We start from the raw sequence: 23248 nt of genomic DNA, 5'->3' as shown, positions 1-23248 counted from the left end.
CTGGTATGGTTTTTCATTTACAACTGAAGATGGTGAGTGTCATCTTTAAAGGAGCAGTTCAGGATTCACTGAAGGTTCCACAAAGTGTTCATCAGAGCTTTATTCAGATTTCCTTTATCCAATGTTTCTCAGGATCTATTTCACAGTACAATAAATAAGCAGCATTTTCAAGTGTTGCTCAGAAATGAATTCAACATTCCAATTACATGACAGATTCTTGATGACATGGCTGTGTATATGATACGCTTCACTTGTGATGATAAGAATAGTATGACTCTGGATAATGCTCAAGCAAGAAAACAAAAAAATCACACTCAGATTTCCACCAGACAGTGTAACATGGCTTTAAAATGAGGAAGATAAACTATCGGACATATTTACTTTTGAACTTTGGTAATGCTGGTTCATCTTCTTTGAACCATGGGTGGATTCTTGGAAAATGGTACTTGCATATTTATAAGGTATTCGTAAACAGCCCTTCTAAGGAACTTCCATGCCTTGCATATCCAATAAGCAGCTACTGATGGCCCTGTGGAGTCTGAAAAACTGACTGATGATGAAGATGATGAGTATGATTGTGATGTTCATTACTAGACCATCCTTGATAGAAAATAAGTTTTCCTGATAAAAACATTTTATCCCTCTATTGTTTGAATATAGTAAATATTTTAAAATCAGGAGTATTGCTTAGATGAATATAACATGCATGTCACTTGTAAATAAATGTACTATAAGATTATTTCAATTTTTATGGAAACAATTTTGGATATTGGTCTCTCCTAGCTTCTGTTAAAAATTGCACTTATCTAGTGTTGGAATTGAATTTGCATACCTTGAAAATGTACACTTAGACACAAAAAATGCATTTGTAACATATGTAGGAGCAGAGATATGCCAAAATAAGTTTTTGTGATGGCCATCTTGGATTTTATCCTACAGCATAGTTAGCCCACATTTTCATGAGTGGTACCCAAGCATATTTTGTTTACCATCTTCATTACTTCCAAAATTAAATCCTCAAACATTGATCTGTGATATTTGGTTACAATCTCTAATGCTAGGTCCTCTACTACTAAATGAACAGTACATATATGTGATACATTTCAATATCATTTTGTTATTGAAATGGTCCCTTATATAAACTTACTTCAATATATGATGTGAATAGCCAGTCAACAGCTTAGTGGTTTTCTCAGTCATTTTAATTTTGTGAAAAGGCTACCACATTCTTTCAAACCAAAACTTCTAGAAGGTAGGTTGGGTCTTTAGTCTGCTTGAAGTTTCAGTTTTTAAAATCTAAATACATTTCAGTTACTAAGCTTAATGAATTATAGCAGAATTCTATGGTATCAGTATAGTTATTTATGATTTTTTGGTTATTCAACTCTGTGTGTGTGTGTGTGTATATGTAAAACCTAAAAATAAAAATTGTTCGATATCCTCCACATGTAAAACGTTTCAAAGGCTGAGCAACCCATGTTACTTTTTTATTTGTTGTTTATTATTTTAACCAAAATACTAATCCACTAAAACACAGCCAAGACAGAGAAGACTAAAGGTTAGTTTGATAACTGCATCACTGCACTGCATCACTGAGTTATGGAATGTTAGCTAAGCATGACTGGAAGATCAATGTAATGAAAAATGTATATAAATATATAGCATTTGTGAAACTTAAGTTACTTATATTTAACATGTATATTTTCATGTTATATAGTTATTCTAGCATGAAAAAAAGAATAATTTATATTTATTTCATTTTTTTTATGATGGTACAAAGAGTGGTTAGTTGACAGACCCTAAATAGTTGAGGTATAGAAAATAACATAAAATATAAAGTCTCAATGAAATATATTTAGGAGGTCTTCGAGATTACACAAATAACTTTTGCAATTTTTGGGATGAAGAGTAGTTTTTTAATCATAACATGAACTCACTTTGCACTTGGAGAAGTAATGGAAAAAATTCTATGTATTAAACAAGTCTTTAGTAAAAATATTTATTTAAAAAATCTCATTTTTCATATGCAAAAGACTTGTATTCTTTACTAAAAATCTACCAAATTTGTGAAAAAATGCATGCTGTGTCAAAAGTTACAGTGCAAATACTTAACATTGTCAAATGTGTTGACAGACTTATATATTATACTGAGCTTGTTGCAAAAAAAGTTAACACTACAGACAGATCAAAGTGTGCATGTTATGATGTTTTAGTTATTTCTAAAATGTAGTTAAACAGTTCATTACTCAAAGTTTAGATGATATCTTTTAATTTCAAAATTTGAAAAAAAATTAAAGCTAAGTATCTCTTTGTGTGTTATCACATGACATTTTTTTTATTGCTCAGTTTATATTTTGTTGTGGCTATCATACAATGTCTATAGTGGTTAACAAAGTAGAAACTCAAATTTAAGACACTGAAGATAAGAATCTCACTTTGTTTTTAATTTGCCTCTCCCACTGTTCTTTTGAAACCTTTTGTCTGCTCACATTTACTTCTCTCAATTACATATGTATAACCAATAGGAAGAGCACATTCCAAGCCACAAAAATCTACCAATCCTTTTTAATTGGCTTGAAGTGAAAAGCAGAAGTTTTGCTGAAAATGTTGAAGTGTGTTGCCAAGGTTGTTGTTTTGAACAGAAATAAGATTTTTTAAATTCATATCTAGCTTTGTTAGAAAGCCAGATAAATTAGTGATTTTTATGTGCAATAAAGTAGTAATTTTACATTTTTCTTTGTTTGTTTTTTTAAATTAAATTTTGAAATCTACAGAAATTAATTTATATTACCCCTGAATAAAGCTTAGCAAATCTGATGCAGGGAGTACAAATAAATGTAACATTGTAAGTACCACAGATCATTATTTTTTACATATTTTGTATGTATTGTTCTATGTTTCAAGAAACATGACAAAAGATTGAGCATTTTTGAGTAAATTGTGCAATAATGAAACTCTTGCTTATATGTATGATACTGGAAAAATGTTTTTATCATGTAATGTGCAACCACTAACTTCATGAAGTGTTTATTCTGTGTGCAAGTAGATTTGCAACAGGAGTCATGATTTTTCCCATTTCATGTCTATTACCTGTCACAGAGAACTTTATCTATTTAAATGGACAGAAAAAAAATTTTCAGCTAAATCTGCTGCATGTAATGGAGCAAAACTAAGGTGAAGAGGTTTTATACAGAATCAACATTTATAGAGTTATAAAGCAATGAACAGCACCAGAAACAGTTCTGTATTATCAGGTTTTCAAGTATCTACTGATTATTTAAGCAAAAAACTATCATTTATAGCCAGAAATTGAGAAACACTTGGAAAAATGCTCGTAAAGTTTACAAACATGCAGGGTGCCATGTATGATATCATGAAACATCATTTCCAATTTTTTGGTGGTGCATTTTGAGATGAGAAAAAATGGTTGAATTTTACTGAATATAGTTTTTCTCAAAACACTCAACCCAACCTATTTGTCCACATTAATTTAGTTTGTAGATGTAGTTGGTAGTTTGTTGTTTTATTTTGTTTGCTTTTATTTGTGTGATATTATATTTTATATATTTGTCACTTTGGGAATTTGAAAAGAAAATTTGAGTATGTTCTAATAATACAGTAACTGATAAAATTGTAGTGTATCAATGTCATTGTTGGTGATTACAAGATACGTGATCAGTGTCATTGTTGGTAAAGCGTAAAGGTTAATCTACCTACACTTGTGGCAGGGTAAGTGAGAAATTTACCATAGCCAGTTGTAAGCCCAGATAATGAAGAATTAGCAACTCTCTGCCTGCCACTCAATTCATTATTAAGTAACATAAAGTGAAAGGTAAAACAATGTAAAAGAATTAGCATTTTAGATATTCTGTAATTTATTTATTCAGTTTATATTGTCTTAATTTTTGTGATTTATTTTACCCTTCCAACTTTGTATCTTTTTTTGAGAAAAATTGTATTCTAGAAAAAAGTATTTTTCAGAACTTCAAAAAAAAAGAACACTTAAAGTGAACCCTACCAAATGAATGGTGGTGTATGATAAGGAAAGGTGCAAGCTCTTGAGGCTATAGGCAAGTGTTACCATTAATTAGCATATTGCTTGCAAATAGCCAAGTAAATGTCTTTTGTCCTTGGCATGTTTTTGTCTTTGGACAGGAAGAAAGAAAAAGGAATTCAATAGAGATTGCTGTACAAGGCTGCCAGATTGCTTCTTGTCACAATGCACTGTCATCCTTATCAATTACTGGTGCCACAGGTAATTGGCTAGTAGTAATAATATATATACTTGCTGGGAGGCAAATATCCAAATATCTACCTCGTTTATTTGATTTCTTTTTTTTTTTTTTTTTACAGAGCCATAAATATTTTCTCACACTTTTAGCACTTCAAACAATTTTTGTTGCAAACACTTTACTGTAATCAAGCTGGCAAAGCCTCTACCAATTTGTTCTGAAAACTAAGATTACAATAAGCTCTGTGGAAAACATCTGCTTATTAGTACTGTCAGTGTCTGTTATGGTGTCATATAAACAGTAAAGTCAGAAGTGGTGATTCATTGCTTTTTCTTTGGCTGGTTTCTACTTCAGCCACTAACAGTAAAATAAACATAGGAAATAGATATGAAAAGCTAGAAGCAGAAAACCAAGAAAAGTACTTTGGAACATTGTGATTAACATTAAAATGATATAACACTATTTTTATTTTGTCTTTTTCAAACTTTTTCATTATACTTTGCATCAGAATTAAATATACTATTATAGTAGAGAAAGTAAGAAAAAAATATGAAGTTTTAGTAAAAAAGTTGAATATTTTTTAGAACGTTTTTGAGATAATGGAAATGACATTTTGATAATTTTCAGATGAATAAAATTCTTTTTAATCATAAGTTAAAAGTCACTTTACACTTTGTTCACAGAGAAAGCTTCAATTAAATACTTTAAATTCTGATTTTCTGTCAATAAAAACTTTTAAGGTTAGTAAAAATCTGAAAAATTTTATGATAGTACATCAAACATATTAAAAGTTATTATATCAAATGCATGGTTGATGTGTGAGGCACACAGTTAATTCTTTCACCATGGACTGGGAGGATTACACTGACTAAGTTCTGCAAAAAAGTAAAATACTGAGCATGGTTGACCTGTCAAATGTCTCATTTTATGTGTTAAAACTTAATTTTCTGCTTGGTATGTCAGTGATAGAAATAGTTTAGAATGTGGCATCATGGTGAAACTGATATGATAGCAAACATCATGTTAATACTGCAGCTTCTAGTTATATTCCAGACTGGTTAAGTGTGCATTTGTTTTTATGCCATAACTTATAAGTTGGTCAAGTGGACCATTGTTTTTATACTGTAACTACTTGTTGTATGACAGTTTAATTAAATTGACCATCATGCTTATAATGTTAGCTTCTTGTAATACAATTCTGTTAAGTGTACCATCATGTTGATATCAACTTTTTATTGTAATGCAGATTTGTAACTGGACCTACATGTTCTAAGTATATCTGCTCATTGCATTAAATAAAGCATTTAGTATTATCCACACCATGGTGAGACACTTCTGTTTAGCTATATGTCATATGGACTGTCATAGTACTATTATAATTTCTGGGTTTAAAATGTTATGAAGTTGTCTTAAATACCAGAGGTATTAATTCTTATTTTAACCAGTCACTTAATCTTGCTTTCATTATTTTGAAATTATTTCATAATGATAAAGATTCATTAAACCTTTAAATGAAAAGTTGGCTTCAGTCTCTTGTACTATATTGTAGTTAGTGTTTCAGTCTGCAAAAAAAAGTTTTATCATTGTTTTTTGAAAGTTATATAAGTATTAATATGGATATATTTAATCTGTTATATGTAGTTAATATTTGACATTAGCTTAAGTTTATTTCAGAGAAATAATAAAAGTGCTCTAACTTTTACTTAATCTAACTAATTATGTGGTTCTTGCTTATAAATTGGGAAATACTTTCCCTGGAGTTAAACTTATTTACAGATTTTGGAGAAGCACATTTTAAATAACCTCTTTCAAAAAATATAAAAACAACATGTTCCAGAAGTAATAAAATATTAAGTTTTGACTTCATTACACTTTTACCAGCTGTGATTGACCAGAGACAGCAGAGAGAGTTTTTCTCCACTTTACAAAAATGTCCTTCTCTGCCTCAGCAACAGCAGCCTTGTGGGTCTAATCTTCAGAGCCTTGGAGTGCCTAACAGACATAGTCCATGTCAGTCTCCTTCATTACAAACAGGACAAGGTCGCATTCCATCTCCTCTTGGTATGGCTTTAATCTGTATTGGTTTTTTTACGATAGTGTTTTAGAAATAAAATTGCTTCATGATGAGTCTGAAATCACTTAAGCTTGTGCTTCTTTAAATAAAAATAACTCAATTATAAAAAATAGTAAATGTCTTTAATGCAACTCGGATAATTTATTTTCAAGTATTGCATCAAAAACAACTTTTTATGAAACTTTCCAATTTATTCTACAATTAGCTCTTACATTTTCTTGTTTAATGATTGAAAGGCAAAAAATTAACATACTTAGCCTGAAAGTGAAATCTAATGGGACAAGAACCTGGTATTGATAACATTAAAAGAATAAAATCCCCAACATTGAATTCATGGGATTAAATTAGAAAATTTTATTAGTTCTGGTATTTTCAGATAAAACTTATTTCCCAAAAACTGTCATAAGTAATTTCACTGATAACACCAGATTTGATCAAGGAATAAGAGAGTGTTATGTATTTAATATTTTGTTTCGGTTTCTAAAGGTGTAAAATAATGGAACTAGACAAATATGAGTAAATCAACAAACTATTGTGCTGGTAGAATCACATTCAGTTCTACTGGAGTGTATTTAGCTTCACATCTTTTTTTTCATTCAGGATTAATCTATTTAGAGCTGAAACATGATATTTTAAAGTGTCTTCACTTGATGATCTCTTACTAGAAATCCCATAGGGGTACAGTGGTAAGTCTTTCAATTTACAATGCCATAAGCAGGAGTTTGATTCCTGTAGGTGGATACTGTATATAGCCTGATGTGTCTTTGCTTTTAGAAAACACTTACACTCTTAGTAGAACTGGTTCAAGAATGTGGGCTTTAATTAAATAGATAAACTAACTTTCTTTATCCAGTTGACATGCCACTCCATAACCTTCATTCTGTCACAGTATTGGTCAACTGTACTGTTTAGACAACATCAACTCAATCAGCAAATATTACAGTAATAATCCTTTGAATCTGAAACTGTATGTTACTGTATCATTATCTTAGGGAGGGTAGACATCTATGAGTGCAACGTCCAGTATAGAGGAAAACCCAATTGTAATTAAAAATACAGAATCTTAAAGTGCAGAAGACATACACATTAGAATAAGGTATTTAAACATGCTATGTATCATGTAAAATAGTTTAAACACTATCACATCACTACCTTGTATATTGATTATTGTGTTGGTGCAGTGTTTGGGCAACAACCACCTCTACTGAGTCATGCTCCAGCACCAGTACATCCTTCACAAACATCTAGGAGAGCAAGTACTTTACAAGTACAGGTAAGGAAACTATTTTGTTTATTAATGAAATTATGGATACTTTATTACTCTTTCAACACACTAATGCACTCTAATGTTTTTGCATGGGCTCATGTGATTTGTGGAAATTGAGTTGCATATTTCACTTGTATAACAACACATGCAATAAGTTTGAGATTTCTTATGTATTTTCTTAAAAATTGGTAAGATTTTGTTAAAGATCATAAGTATCATGTACACAAATAATGGTTTTATAACTGTTTTTACTAAAAAGGCTATTTTTATACTGTAATTAAGTACATTCAAACTATTAACAAGTCTCAAACATTTTCCTCAACAATAAGGACTTGGAAAAAAACCTGCATCAACAAACAAATTGGACTATATTTTAAAAAGAACATAGCTTAGAAAGACTGAAAAACACATACAAAACATCATAATTTAAATTCCACTCATAGACCATGGATCTTGATAAATTGAAGGTAATTCACCTCTTCCTTCACCATATCTCTGCTGATGATGATATAACATAGGTTGTAAACACTTGTTGACATGAATAATAAATGATGAAGAACAAGAAATAAAAAGAAAGTATTCAATATAAACTGTAAATGAAAAGGTAAAGATATGAAATTATGCACATATATCTGATAGAAGAAATTTTAAGGTTATTTGATTAACAGCTAAAAGGTATGTATTTATTTTAATTTCTTAATTTTAAACATTTCTTTCCAATGTACATTGATGATAAAGGCTATAGTTAGTGATATGGCAGAGAAAATGAAAAATAAAAGCAATTATCTTTAAAAAACTTTCAATGTTTTAGAGGTTATGCAAATGAAATTTGAAAACTGTAGGATCAAAAAATATTTTTGTACTCAACATAAAATCACCTGTTTATTACTCATCTTGGCACATGTTAATGGACTAACTTGCAAAGCTACTGAAGAATGCAGCTTGTCAAATAAATAGTGCTTTCTTTCCCATACTACAGCTACCAAACAGTAAAGTTGAAAATGCTTCTGAAACAAAATTAATGTCTACATTTAGTTCATCCCAGACTGTAGATAAGTTTTGTGATGTATGCAATAATGAAACGAAGACATTTATACAAGCTACAACTATGATAATTCAGAGTGTAACATAAGTGAATTTATTGCAGTGTAGAAAAAAAAACAACTTTCATCTTGTCAGTTGGATTCTAAAGTAATTGAATTGGCATGTTTTCTTTTGACAAGAAAAGAAAATTATTTATAGTTTTAGGTAAAATTGTAATATCCTTCAGTGCAAAGAATTTTTATATGTTTAACTTGCTTTGAATACATTATTTTAAAACACGTGGATTGTGTATCTTTGGTAGAGGTATGTAAGCCTTTGGCAAAATGTTTTTGCACCCACATAAAACATTAATGCAAACTCAGATGAAGTTTAGAGTATGAAATTATTAAATCTTTCAAAAATATATAATACATAATTAATTTATAAAAGTAAAACCTAAATACAAGTTAACTATGTAGCTGATGTATATTTAGTTAAGAAACAACACTAAGTGCTAATGAGGACAAAAATGACAACAGTGCTAAAAGGAGTTTGATGTACTTGATAATGAATACTGCATGCCAGATAAGAACGTGTGCAAGTCTCAAGTTTAACTGAAGAATCTTGATATGACCGAGGATGTTGGTTGAGGTATTTATTTTTTGTGTTTTCTGGTTTTACGCAAAGAATTTTAAGAATGGGGAAAATAGCTCTGAGTCTTAGTTTTATGCCTAGACAATACACGTGCATTGTATATGTAATAGAGGTAAAAAGTTAAAATTTCTGATTGCTCATGTATTGCTTGACAACTGAAGTATAAGTATTTTTTCCAAAGAGATCTTTTGAAATAAAGAAATTAAAACTTTGTTAATACAAGTCTTTGAATTATGATAATCATAATGCTAATTTCATTAGCATACATTGATAGTAAGGTTAACTAAACTTTGATGTAGCTCAGAAAAATTCAGTGATATGCACAGAAAGAAACTTAGAGTATGCATTTGTCAAAAGGTTTGCCCTATGACTACCAACTACTTATATTGCAAGTAGGTAATGTTGCTCTTATAATATTTCATTCCAGAAATAAAACTAGTGAATGAAATTGTTTGAAACTTAACAAGAACTTTCTTAATATTATGTATTTTAGAAAAATATTTAATTTTCTTTTTGACCCTTTTTTTTAGTTATTTTCACTTTATTTGGACTTTGAATACTTCACCTGTGAAGTGACTTTCATGTTAGGTATTGAAATGCAATTTCTTATCATACAGTTTTTCACATTTTACTTGCATAATTTATAGAACTTCTAAATGTATATCAAAAGTGTTTTTTTTAAAGGTAAGAATTTTTATATATAATTTCCCTTTTCTCTACCATATCACTACTTCTAGCATTATCATCAGTGTAAAATACAATGAAATGTTTAAAATTAAATGTTTACCTTTCATTTCTTCATTACATAATCTTAAAGTATCTTTTTTGGTCATATGCACAATATCATGTCTTTGCCTTTTCACTTAATTTATTTTCAGTGTTTTGTTTTCCTTTCAAATTCTTTATCTTTTATTCTTCATGTTGACACACTTCAACAGGTACCCGTTGGCAATATAATGTTATCAGCAGAGACAGTTTAGCCTCCAGCAGAATATATTTTGCACATTTCTTGTTAAGAAAGACTTGTACAGTGAGATGAAGCATGTAACAATGTTTAAAAATCATTAAACTTTTCATATATAAAATTTAAAACACAAATGATATATAATTATCCAAAATATAAAAGCAAGACCTAAACACATTTTAACAGTTTATCAAACTCCCTTAAGTTTAAAAAAAACTAGCCAAGTAGTGGGGGTGACAGTTTCCAAGAATGTACATGGTGATTGTACATCTTTGTAGTTATCAATATATGAGATTATAGATAATCCATGGGAAATATACTAAGAAATCTGCTCTTTCAAGTGGTTATAAGCATGCCATTAAAGTCTAGAAAAAAAAAAATTGTTCAGCAATGAATAAACTTGGAAAGTAGCATAGCTTCTTTCAGAGGGGAGAATAATAGAATCTTTTTCTTGTAGTGTTGGCAGTTGTGAAACTCATTATTATAATTTAACCTTTTATGTTTAAATTGTTTGTTTCAGAAGTTTCTTTCAAAATAAAAGAATAATAACTTGGTTTATATAAAATCTTTAATTGTATTTGATGATACCAGTTTTGTTAAACTACATTGATAGTAAATGGATTTAATTAAAATTTGAATGTAACTCAGTAATGCTGACTGTGACCTGCACACAAAGGAATTTAAACAGTGTATCAGTAATGATTAATTTCAAAAATAAGCCATTGAGAAAAATTCTCAATCATCACTGTTCCATATCACTTAACATCTGAATTTCTATTTACCCCTTTGGATTCTTTTAACATCAAAAACATTTGCTGAAACTTAATTTAAATTAAAAACAACAACTACATGTATTGATAGGCCACTGTTTAAAGTATGAACCTTAAATTGATAAAATATAACTATTTGTAACAACCACTAGTGAAGCTTCTTCCTTTTTTTTTTTTTAACCTTAATCAAATTTGTCATATACTATGTCTTTCTTTGATAGACATCCTTATAATCAGCTGAAAAGGTAATTTTTTGGCTTACAGCATTGTGGTATGGTTATTTTTTTTAAACTTATTTACAAAGTCAATTAAAATATGCTAGTTTTTCCTTTTATATTGTAGTACCTAACAGGTTTTGTTTTGTTCTAAAATGGATAATTTGAAATCTATATTGATTTTTATTTCAAGAAGTAACTTACAGGAAAAAGTAAGTTAGATCATGTTAGTCACACCTTGTTTGTGATGTTTCCAGTATGTGCTAATGACCTACAGTGTTATCTTATTGCTTTTAATGGGAGGATTACTACTCAAGTGGGTATGAACTACAGCAATAAAACTATAAAATTAAGTAAACAAGGTCTGAAAAAGTTAACTGTAGCAATTGTAAAGATAAAGGCCATTAATCCAGCAAAATGCTTTATCCAAAGAAGAAAAAATGTTCATTGTATTTAATACCAGAGCAAAAACTTGTTCTTTGCAAACAAAACATTTTTTTCTGGTGGTATTTTATACTTGAATGCACATAGTTTATAAAATATAAGGGCAGAGCTGTGTATTTAAAGTAATAAAAACAGTTAAGTAATCTGCTAAGACTAATGTAAGTGGTTAGGAACAAGACATTCTGAGTCAAATGATGTGATCATAATTACAAGTCAATTGCCAGATCTGGTAATTTTCAAAACACAGCTGAATATTAAAACTCAGCTGGGTGATGGTACTGAAATTCTCATGCAAAACCTTAACACACAAACACCTTTGTCTGACATGGGACTTTGATGGATAACAGATTTATTCTCCAAATACCTTTCCTTTTGCAATGCATAGTAATATATACACTTGTTCTTCCCTTATGCATATAATGGCATTGTTAAAATGTCTTTACTCTTAATTTCATTTTTGTATATTTTAATATAATTTAAAAATCTTCCCAAGCAGGCATACACATATACATTGTTTATTTTGATAAAGTTAGCATTAGGGTATAGAAAATGATAAAATACAAAGTTTTACTGAAAATTCACTTAACTAGGTTCTAGAGCTTATGCAAGTGAAAAGTGTAAGGTAAATAAGTAATTTTATTGTTAACATGAAAATTGCCTTTTACTCAGTAAAAATATCTGTAAGACTGATTTGGTGAATGCTTCAGAAGTTCATAGACAAAGCTTTAGTAGAAATACTTTATTAAAAATTTAGAGTTTTTGTGTATGACACTTTTAACTTTTACTAAAGCTTTCTCTATACCTCATGGTGTTTCCAACTGTCTATACTGTATGCTTCAAAAATTCAGTCCTTACCACAGCATCCCACCTGGGGTTGTCTTCCTTCCTCAGAGGGCCATACATTTTCAGAATAGATGGTCTGTCATTGTTCCTTTTGGCCTTTGTATCGACATGCTGTTGAATGAATTGGGTCTGTACTTGGACAGCTTTGCTGTATCCACTAGTCAGCCCATCCTACCATGGTTTATTACCATCTCCAAATGTGACCTTTATTTGAGCCATCTGAAGAAGGCAGATATTTCTCATTGGAAGGATAAATGGGAATGAAAGGATGGTTCAAAATCATGTGACTGAGTGGGCTCTGCCACGGTTTGTGGTTTGGTGGTTGCACGCATAATCCCCTCTACAGTTATTTGTTTACAATTATATATGTAAAAAATGGCTGGTATGGGTAGAGAAAGCATTATGTAGAGGAGTGAACAACGTTTCGACCTTTATCAGTCATCAAAGAAGGTTGAAGAAATGTTCGCTCCTCTGTGTAGTGCTTTCTCTATCCATACCAGCCATTTTTTTATATATAGTTTTCTCTACAAGTGGGTTTTCTCATCATCATGGATTATTGTTTACATTTCTTAATCTGTTTTTGTTTTATTTAATTCAAGAAGTTTGCTGTATGAACCTGCTCAATTGTTTTTTTTTTCCTCTCTTTTGACTTGTGATCCTGTTGCTGACACACAGGTAATTACATGTATTTTTATTAGCCTGCTGCTGTACTCCCTCGTGTACCTTCACCCCAAGAACTTGCTGTACATACTCAGTCAATTCTGCAAAATGCTCTTATAAAGAGGAAATTAGAAGAACAGAAAGAAAACTTTAGACGACGGCAAGAAACTCAACGGTAAATTCATTAGAATTTTTCATTGTCTTTGAAATTTGGTAACATTATATAAAACAAAGTGAGATTGAAGAATTATATAGTACATTCAGCTCAGTATTAGTTGACCCAAGAGCTGAAATCTGTTGACTTAAATACCTTCCAGTATCAATTCATTAACTTTACTATTTTACTAAGCATCTTCAATGCAAGTACTGTTAATATGTATTATGCTACAAAATTCTTTCTAAAACCAGTACAATTAATGTTTTGTGCTGGTAAATAGTACTAGTACAGTTAGTATGTGTTATACCATAATTTATGTTACATAACGTAGAATAAATCTTCTTGTACCTGTAAGTTGTAACTTCTCTTTTTTTACATATTGTTTTGTTTTCTTCTGAAGAAGGTTTTTGTTTTTCACAAGATTATCAAAATTTCCATTTTATTTTTGTTTTAGAACACAGTCTCCAAGCATCCCATCTATGATAAATAAACCTGCTATTGTTAATGGTTCTTCACCAAAGGTAGGGTAATTAAATAAGACATTTAATGAAACTGAAAGCTCAAAATATATCTGTTTTGAGAAAAATTTTGAACAAACGTAATAAAGCTTTAATGTTTGTTATTCATTTAACATCTGACAGTAATTATAGTCGTACTGCAGTCTTGCTGTAATAAACCTTTATTGGCCTAATGTGTTAAATTTTTGAACTTCTGAATATTTAGCATTATGTTTTCAAAAAAATTATGCAGATTGACTGTGGATTGTAGTTGTGTAGAGAATTTGTTATGCTTGTAAGAAATCACAAGATGGGGTTGCTGTTCTTTTTAGCTATTGTATAGTTACATAAAACATTCAATTTAATGTGTACAGTATTGAAAAAAAAAATCATTTTAGATCAACCCTTTCCAGGCTGATGAGATTGGTTAGGTCATTAAGAGTGAAACTTGCAACTCAGTTTTCTTGGAATATATTTTTAAATTAAAATTTAACATGTTTATACTAAATAAACATTAAATATAATATTTAATTGGTTTATTTCATGAATAAAAATTTAAAACGTATCCAAATGGTCATTCCTGTCTTATCTCTAGATATGAAAATTGCACTTTAGATTTTCTTTGGTTCCTTTGCATATATTTATTTTGTCCAATCATATTTTAGCACATTTGGTTTACTCCATGTTTATAGTAGTGACTTTGAAAACTTTAGCCCACTTTTTACATATGTAAGGACACATGTCACAATGTCTTAAGTTATTTTCAACATTTAATTAAGAAATTTTATAATTATTGTTAGTACAATGGGTATTACAACATAATTTCTAAATCAGATTTCAATATATATTTTAATTTCTTAATTTGAAAGAAACTTTTAAAAATTACCACATAGCTTTTTTTTTGTTATATAGTATGTCTTCTTATGTTATTGCTCAGTTTTCAGGGGTAAAAATAGTGAAACAAAATTACATTCACTCGTGGAAAAGCTAGTCAGCGCCTTCACATGAGAGAATGAATAAATGAAACTGATGGAGAGGCTTAACAAATACAACACCAGAATACAATTTACAAACCAATTTTGCAATATCATAACTATTAGAAATCATTGTTTTTCTCATTTTTTTATTTATTGTTCTATGATTTAAGAATAATAATTAAAAATTAAGCATTTATGAGAGAATGATAATATCCATCTAAATACCTACCAAGTGTACTAGATTGACCAAGGCTTTGTACAGAGTCATATCATGAACCCGTTATTTTGGTTTTGTTACTTTAAACAATTTTTGTTGCATCTACTGTACTATAAACAAGCCATTAAATCCTCTCCTGCTGTGTTCTTAGAGCTAGAACTACAATAAACCTGAAGAAGTCCAGGTAATTGTACAACACAAACTTATTTACTGTTGATATGTTATATTATGTCATGTAAATAACCTAATGGTAGGAGCGGTAATTCATTGCTTGGCAATCCATGGGTAACTACTTCAGCCATTAACAGTAAAATAGACATAGGAAATAGAAGTAGAAACTTGAAAGAAGTACTTCAGAAGTTTGTGGTCAGTATTAAACAGAAACTCTACACTGGTTCCAAATTTAATTGAAATCTTGCCATTAGGCTTGCAGTAGAGACCTATAGATATTTCTTAGTTTATTAGTTGCATGTGCTTAGTCCGAATTCAACAACCATTGTGCAGGCACATTAAAACCATTTCAAATAGTGCTGTGCTTAAGTTGATATTTCATGATCTTTCTTGGACCTTGGTCATATATTGTAGTAAACTTAAAATTATGATACTGTGCAGAAAGTGTGTTTTTAATGATTTATAGGTAGGTAAGTCACAATATACCAATTGGCTGGGATTCGACAAAGACTCAGTCTAATGCATTTTGTGAGGTGTGCAAAAAATCTTTTGATGCATCAGATATGGGACAGATGGTAGTCTGAAGTCATACAAAAGGAAACAAACACGTAGAAATGTTGAAAAGGAAACTACATGGTGGCTCAACGTGTATAATAAAACAGTTATTTGGACACAGAAAACAAGGCTGAACCTAAAAGTAAGCATACTTTCATGAAAGTAATTTGTAATTTTGATGTTTGCATAAACTCCTAATTAATAATATTAATGAATAAGTAAGAAAATAATTATAACCAAATAAATTGTTTATCAAATCTGCTGTGTATATTTTGTTTATCCAAAATGACTATGTAACTATCAATATGAATACATAGGCTTATTTTAATTTTCTTGTGATCTAGTTTAGGAGAATTAATTTTATCAATGAATTAAAACAACATAAATATATATTTATTATTATTAAGTACTACTGTACATAATAGTAGGTATTGCCATGGTTGCCAAAAAATTACTATCAAAATTCTTAAGTAAAAAACTAATCATTCAGATATTGGTTTTTATATATTATACATACACACCACACACGTGCACACGCACGCATGCACACCACACACACAAAAGAATGATAGGCCAGAAAGGTCACGAAAATCGCTGTTATTATTATTGTACAATATTGCCAAGGTTTCCTGTGATATGATACACTGTATGGATATATATATATACACAAATAATAAGCAAAAACTAATTGCTAACATATCTGCCATAAGACTTCAAAAGATTGTAAAATAGAAACATTTATCTCTTCTGCCTATCTAATCTCATCAGACTATCACTGCAAAATGTACTTGATTGGTCTGTTGGTATCTGCTTTTGATATTCCAATAATTATGGTAAAAATGGATAATGCACATACTTAAATACCTCTTAACTTCAGTTACTCCCAAAAGATGCAATACAAATTGATGGATAGCCATCCTCCAGTTTGTAAAGGTACAGGTAAACAAACACTACGAATTTTAGAAAGAAGTGGGGATCCTGCAACAAAGAGTTATAAAACAAGAATTAAATCCACAATCACAAATTTATAAAATTTAACAATACTTTGGTGACTTGTACACTTATCTGTAGGCTGAAGTAAGGATTACATTTTATAAATTTTTTATTGTGGTTTTAATTCTTGTGAAAGTTGAAGCTATCAGAGGTATAGCTACACTGAAAGTTTATAGATGTTTATAAACATATAAAAACTGAACAAATAAATGGGAAATCAGTTAAAAGGAATGAAAAATAAACAAGTTAAAATTATATTTATTGGACATGTGCATGTGTAATGTATATCACAATTTTGAAATTTATTCAACTAATATTACTTGTTTGTTTACTACTTTTTTTTCACCAATAATCCATACTTTAATCAACATTTTAATCTTTTGCCTATTTATAATTATAAATAGTATTATGCTATGGATAATTTGACTCTTTTTACAGAGCCTGAACCAGAGACTACAGGGATTATGGAGGAAGAGACTGGTAACACATCAACAGCAATTAGACAAACCTCTGTTTCTTCATATGTTGGAGGGAATGATGTTCCGAAAGCTAAAACACTGTTGACACTGAAAACAGTGGCATCAAACGTTTCCTATAATTCATTTGATGATCTGTCAAACCTGTTTAAATCTATGTTTGCAGATGATACCATTGCTGAAACCTTTGCACATTCAAAAAGTAAGTGTTCCTACATGACATAGTTTGAATTGGCTTCCTATTTTTGAAGGTCATGGCAGAAGTACTGATTGAGCTAATGGCAATATTCATCAAATGAGAATAAATTGAGAAAACAATTAAGACACAAAGGAAATTCATTGTCTTGATGTTGGAAAAATAGAACTTAAACTGACAGGCAATAAAATAAATGTGGTCATTGTAGTAGAGTGAGCTCTGAAAACTGCTGAAGTGTCATCTTTGTAAGCAGTGGAATTTAGGATGCCATGCAAGTAATTTGCACAAGCAGTGGCACAGAAACTACAATTGAAAGCACCAATCAAGTGTTCAGTGGTGAGGATTGTTTTGAATTTCATGCAAAGCTACAAAAAGGCTATGTGTGTTACCATTTTTAATTTAGCAGTGTAAGACTGGAGAGAAGGCAGCTAGTCCTCACCACCCACTGCCAACTTTTGGGCTACCCTTTTACCAAGGAATAGTGGGATTGATCATCACATAATAACACCCCCATGGTTTAAAGGGCAAGCACATTTGATGTGATGGGGATTAGAACCTATGAGCTTCAGATTATAAGTCAGGCACCCTAAACACCTGGCCACAATGGGTCACACTGGTGAAGCATTTTCAGTATTTGAATCTGACTCAGATGGCAACAAATTCTAATTAGTGTGTGTGTTTTAAATGAAGCAAATATTAAAGATCTTGTGTGATCATAACAAGGTTGCAATAGATGATTGTGATGCAACACACACTACATTCAGGTAGTTTCTTTTTGACAAGGTTCCTAAGCAGAAAATTCTGAGAAAAAAAACAAACTTGGGCACTTCTATGAACTGTTCTCTGTACTGTACAAAATGGAATATGCCAAGATTTGGCATATTGTAAACCTTTCTTTGGTTTATTCCATGGTCTGACTAAAAGTGAATGGGGAGTTTCAATAAACAAAGCATTGGAAAGAGAAAATTGGTTAGAAAGATCATTTCTGGCTTAAAGAATTGTAGAGAACTGTATTAAACAGCTGGGAGAATTTCAAATATTCCTTTAACTTGCAATGGACTTACTAATATATTTTTATTTCAAATGTCGATATTTGTTTTTATTAAATATATATTTTGAAATGCATGTAACATATATTATTAAATGTGTATTGCAAAATTCCCACCTGTTTGCTAAATTTGTAGAAGATTCTTGAGTGTACGAATCAACAATATATGTATTATGAAAGCACTAGCATATCTTCAAATATTGTTGCAGACTGTAATTTTGAGAACCTTGCTTTAACGTTTATAAATTGACATGCTAAGAGACACGTTTGGTTTGCTACAGTTAGTATACTATTAATTTCAAAAACTATAACTGTGATAAATACTAATTAATTGGAAAACTACAGATATCTGATCAGGAATATTTATGGATTTTAAACATTATAAACCATTTGACTTCAGCAGATTAACTTTAGACGTTAGTATTTCTACAAAGACAGTGTGCAGCTTCAGACGTTAGTATTTCTAAGAAAACATTATATAACTTCAGTAAAAGAAACAACATATAAAGAGATAGCTAATTACTCATTAAGTAGACTGTACAGATATCAGCTTGAAATTATTTGTTTTTCTTTATGTACTGTTGATAAAATATTCATTTCCAGATCAGATAGAAGACTCAATGTTGTTTGTCAAACTTTTGTATATAAATCATAATTTGTAATACCATTATTATAAATTGTATTATTGTTTGTATATTGAAATAGATTTGTTTAAGAAAGAAAACTGTGTATCAATCTTGTTGGCACACATAAGTTTGATATATCTCTACATTTAATTAACTTTTATTAATTAAATTGGAGACTCATCTGAAATAACTTGTAACACATAAATCCCAAAGATAGTAGTTGTGGCTTCATCTGCAAAAGCAAAGTATAATGCTAATCTAGAGGATCAAAGAAGTTGGTTGAAAAGTAAAGACTGAAAGGGCAAAATATTTTGAATGATGCTGGTGAGTTGAAGAAACGTGAACAAGACTACAGATTAATAAATAAGAACTTTAACAAACAAGCAGATGAACTAGCAGATCATGCAGAGAAAGGTAAAAAGTGTAATCTAATAATGCAGTCAAATAGTCTGAGGAAGACAGCAAAATCTAAAATTCAGGAATTTTCTAAGCTCAATGAAGAATTGGACTTGAAACTGAAAGAACTAAAAATAATATGCAAGAAATTATGAAAAAGGTATTTATTGTTAATAGCTGAAAACTAAAGAACTGTTATCCGTATTATGTTATAATAAAAGTGAAAATATTTTATCATTTACATGTTTTCTTAATTTTATTTTACCTTACGTAATCATTCATATTTGTCAGTTTTTAATAACAGTGTTGTTGTTGTTGTTAATATATACATAAAGTCCCTATACATTAGAACACACATGTGGAAATTTGAATTTGAGGTGTTGGATAAATCTTGGAAATGTTTTTGGCATTGGTTGTATAAACCCTTTAACTTATTTTACATTTTTAACCCTTAACCATTTTATGATGGGTTCAGTATAAAATGAGTTTGTATACACATTTTCATGCATTAAGTATTTATGCTGTGATTTTTAATGCTGTATGTGCATCTTCACAAAATGTGGTAGCTGTTAGTATTGATTCCAATTGTTTTTATAACAAAAATTTGAATTTTTAATGAAGTATTTTTACTGAAGATTTGTTTGTGAAAATATTGAGTCTTTCGATATCAGTCTGATAGTGCAGTGATTTTCATATTGTGATTAAAAAATTTATCATTAGTAACTTGAGTTTCTAACTTGTATGAAACTATACACTTTGTATTTTGACATTACAAACATCTAATCTGAACCAGTGCTGCATTCAATGTACCACGTGACATGATGTACAAGTATTTCTTTTTAATATTTACTTTTAAATTAGGAAATTGAATAATGTAAAATATTGAAATGTATCAAATTTAGTTACATAAATTCATAAAATAGTAGTTCAATAAAATGTTGAATGCCAGTCAACAAACATGATTACATTAACCATGGTGAGAGGATTAAAGTTTTGTGATGGTTACAGGGTTCATCAAATTGACCAAAGAGTATAGAATTAGGATAGACAAAATATATAACAGATAAAATATACTGTTTTGAAAAGAAAGAAGGTGTGTGAAAAGTTATCTTGGAGGTTTGAGATCATGCAAATATGAAAATTTTTTAGATAAGAAAAGTAATTTTGATCATATGATAACAAGAAACCCACTTGAAGTAAAAATGTATTTTAAAGAAAGCTGGTATGGATGTTAAAATTAATTAAAATAAAGTACAGAACAATGTTTTGACCTTCATAGGTCATTTTCAGGTTAACAAAGTTGCAAACTCTCTTTGTTAATGTGAAGATGACCAAAAAAGGTCAAAACATTGTTCTATAATTTATTTTAAAGTTTTGATATCCATACTAGCCATTTTGAAAATACAATTTTTATTTCAGTATGAAAATCACTTTGCATTTTTATAGCTATCAACATACTTACTCAGTTTATTTACAGACAAATTTTAAATAAGATACTTAATAATCCCAGTTTTTTGCCTGCAAAAATTTATGATATTTATGAAAAGCTTGAAAAAATTAAGATACACAGAACATACTGAAATTTGTAGTATGGCAACTCTGGTGGTAATTTTAGGGTCACATGGATGGTGTGATTCATGGAGTCAGTGGTGAGAAAGTTAAAAGGTACTAACCAGTGGTGCTGAATAGAATGTAGTCAGTTTCAGAAAGAGTTTGTGCAGTTAGTTGTAGTGAACACTTTGAACAGTAAGTTTTGAAATGATTGTTAAAAAAAAAAGTGCTAATATGATTTTTTAAATAGTTTTTGGTCATGTCTTTTCATTTGTAATAGTGTTATCTGTTTGAAAGCTGTAGAAATATATTTCTATTAAAAAACTGTAAGAATGTTAAATTTGAGTAAGTGATTTATGTTAGGTCTTCAATGATGACCCATACAAATCTTTTTTCTTTTTTATTTTCACCAAATTATTATTTTTAGACAGCTCTTCCAAATAATAAAGCAGACTATAAATATTAGAAATAAATTTAACCAAACCTTTAGCAAATATATCACAACAAAAATAATGGTGATGTCCCTTTGAATTGGAAGGCTGAGATCATCATTAATTCTTTTTCAGGCATACTGTGTTTGTATGTTGTGTATTTGGAAGTCAGCTGCTTCAGTTCAGAAAAAGTAAAGCACCAAATGAAATATATTAATGAATATCAAACATTAAATTGATTGATATATAATGGAACATTCTGGTGAACAGTAAAAGATGAAATAACATGAAAAGATGTAATTTTGTTTTTCATGATATAAACATTTCACAAGCTTAGAAAACTATAGAAATATTGAATCACATTTTGCAAATTTATTTGCACAGAAACTAGAAACTTTATAAAATTTGGTTCTGATTTAGTGCAACTCAATATTTATTCTCACTTTGCAAACGTAAAAGGCCAGTTTGCTTTTGTCACTCCTGTTGTATGGAAAGGGTTAGACAATTTGAATACATTGGAAATGAAAATTAAGTTAATGTTAGAAAATATATGAACCAAGAAAATGTTTAAATATGTTAAGCCTGACATGTTTTATTGAAATAGTTTACATATTTAATGTTTTTTATTACAGGGTCTGAGTCCTACAATGGCAGCTTTCACTCCAACTTCAGTCCTGAGGAAGATGCAGTCTGATAGAGAGAGAGGTACAAACTATATTGTATATATATTCCTGCATTTACAGTATTAAGTAAGTTTTTATATTATAAAATGAATTTATGTTACTTGCATATGTCAACAGGTAAAGTGACTTTACTTATTGTTGTTAGCTTATCACATCAGGTGAAGTGATTTATCATTGTTGGTCTCCCACAGGGATTTTCCAGAAATTTGGTTGATATAGATAGAATGTCTACTTATTTACATAACATATTTAAAATTGATGTAGTAATGAAGGCATTTAGTCCAGATTGGCAAACTTTCCAATTTAACTTTTATGTATTAAAAATATAAGTTATGAACATGTTTTTTTGAACACCACTCAGCTGACACTACAAAAACATTTTGTAACTTTGAAGGAGTTGGGGTGTTCTTGCTACCACAGCTTCACATTTGATTTGTTGATTTTTTTGTACAAAAGTATAACAGTGGTTAAAAAAAAATGAAAATAAAATTCTAAATTGTTATTTGTTAAAATTAAACTTTGCTTTTGTGTTTTGATCATGGATTGGTCCTGTGGTAGAGCTTTAGATTTTGAAGCTGACAAGCAAGGTTTGAATATATGTGATACTAACAAATACTCCTCCTCACTTATTTTAAGCTATGTGTGTGTGTCAGGTTTTTATAGGGTTGCAATTCTTTGTGGTAGGTGTATGGAACTTGTTGGTGATAAATTTCAACAATAAATGTATAGAGAACTTAATTCACTTGTTTTAACATGTTCCAGTCAAACTTGTGTACAAAAATTTATTACACTGTTGGTTATCACAGTTGTTTTCAGGGCTTTAAATAATTTCAGAGATGCCAACCATTACGATTTGAGCGTAATTACGATTTTGGTGTATACATTACGACTATACGCTCATACAGACAAATATTACGACTTGTTGCAACTCTCAAATTATTATATATTGTATAGGCCTATAAAGTAAAGAGATAAATTGTTCCCCCAGGGCTTGAAAGGGGTGAAAAGAAAATTTCTAGTGAGATACAAATAAATTTTGATAATAAATAAAAGACATAGTCCAAATGGCTACTTGCGATAATCAAGTTCGTGCTTGAAATAAAAAATATTTATATCTCCGACATCTAC

General features: G+C 29.8%; 1 protein-coding gene across 15 annotated transcripts in view; it reads left to right on the top strand.

The window, feature by feature from the left end:
• Positions 1-23248, top strand: part of LOC143244753 (uncharacterized) — a 145687-nt gene that overhangs the window by 105673 nt on the left and 16766 nt on the right. For all 15 annotated transcript variants that reach the window (XM_076489997.1, XM_076489996.1, XM_076489990.1 and 12 more), the window contains 5 exons: positions 6114-6293; positions 7488-7579; positions 13185-13321; positions 13758-13824; positions 22070-22142. In XM_076489997.1, coding sequence (XP_076346112.1) covers positions 6114-6293; positions 7488-7579; positions 13185-13321; positions 13758-13824; positions 22070-22142 — 549 coding nt within the window. The remainder of the gene's footprint in view (positions 1-6113; positions 6294-7487; positions 7580-13184; positions 13322-13757; positions 13825-22069; positions 22143-23248) is intronic.

The sequence above is a fragment of the Tachypleus tridentatus genome, chromosome 2, assembly GCF_004210375.1.
Source record: "Tachypleus tridentatus isolate NWPU-2018 chromosome 2, ASM421037v1, whole genome shotgun sequence".
NCBI lineage: Eukaryota > Metazoa > Arthropoda > Merostomata > Xiphosura > Limulidae > Tachypleus > Tachypleus tridentatus.
Note: the sequence above shows the minus strand (reverse complement) of the source record. Positions and strands in the feature narration are given on the sequence as shown.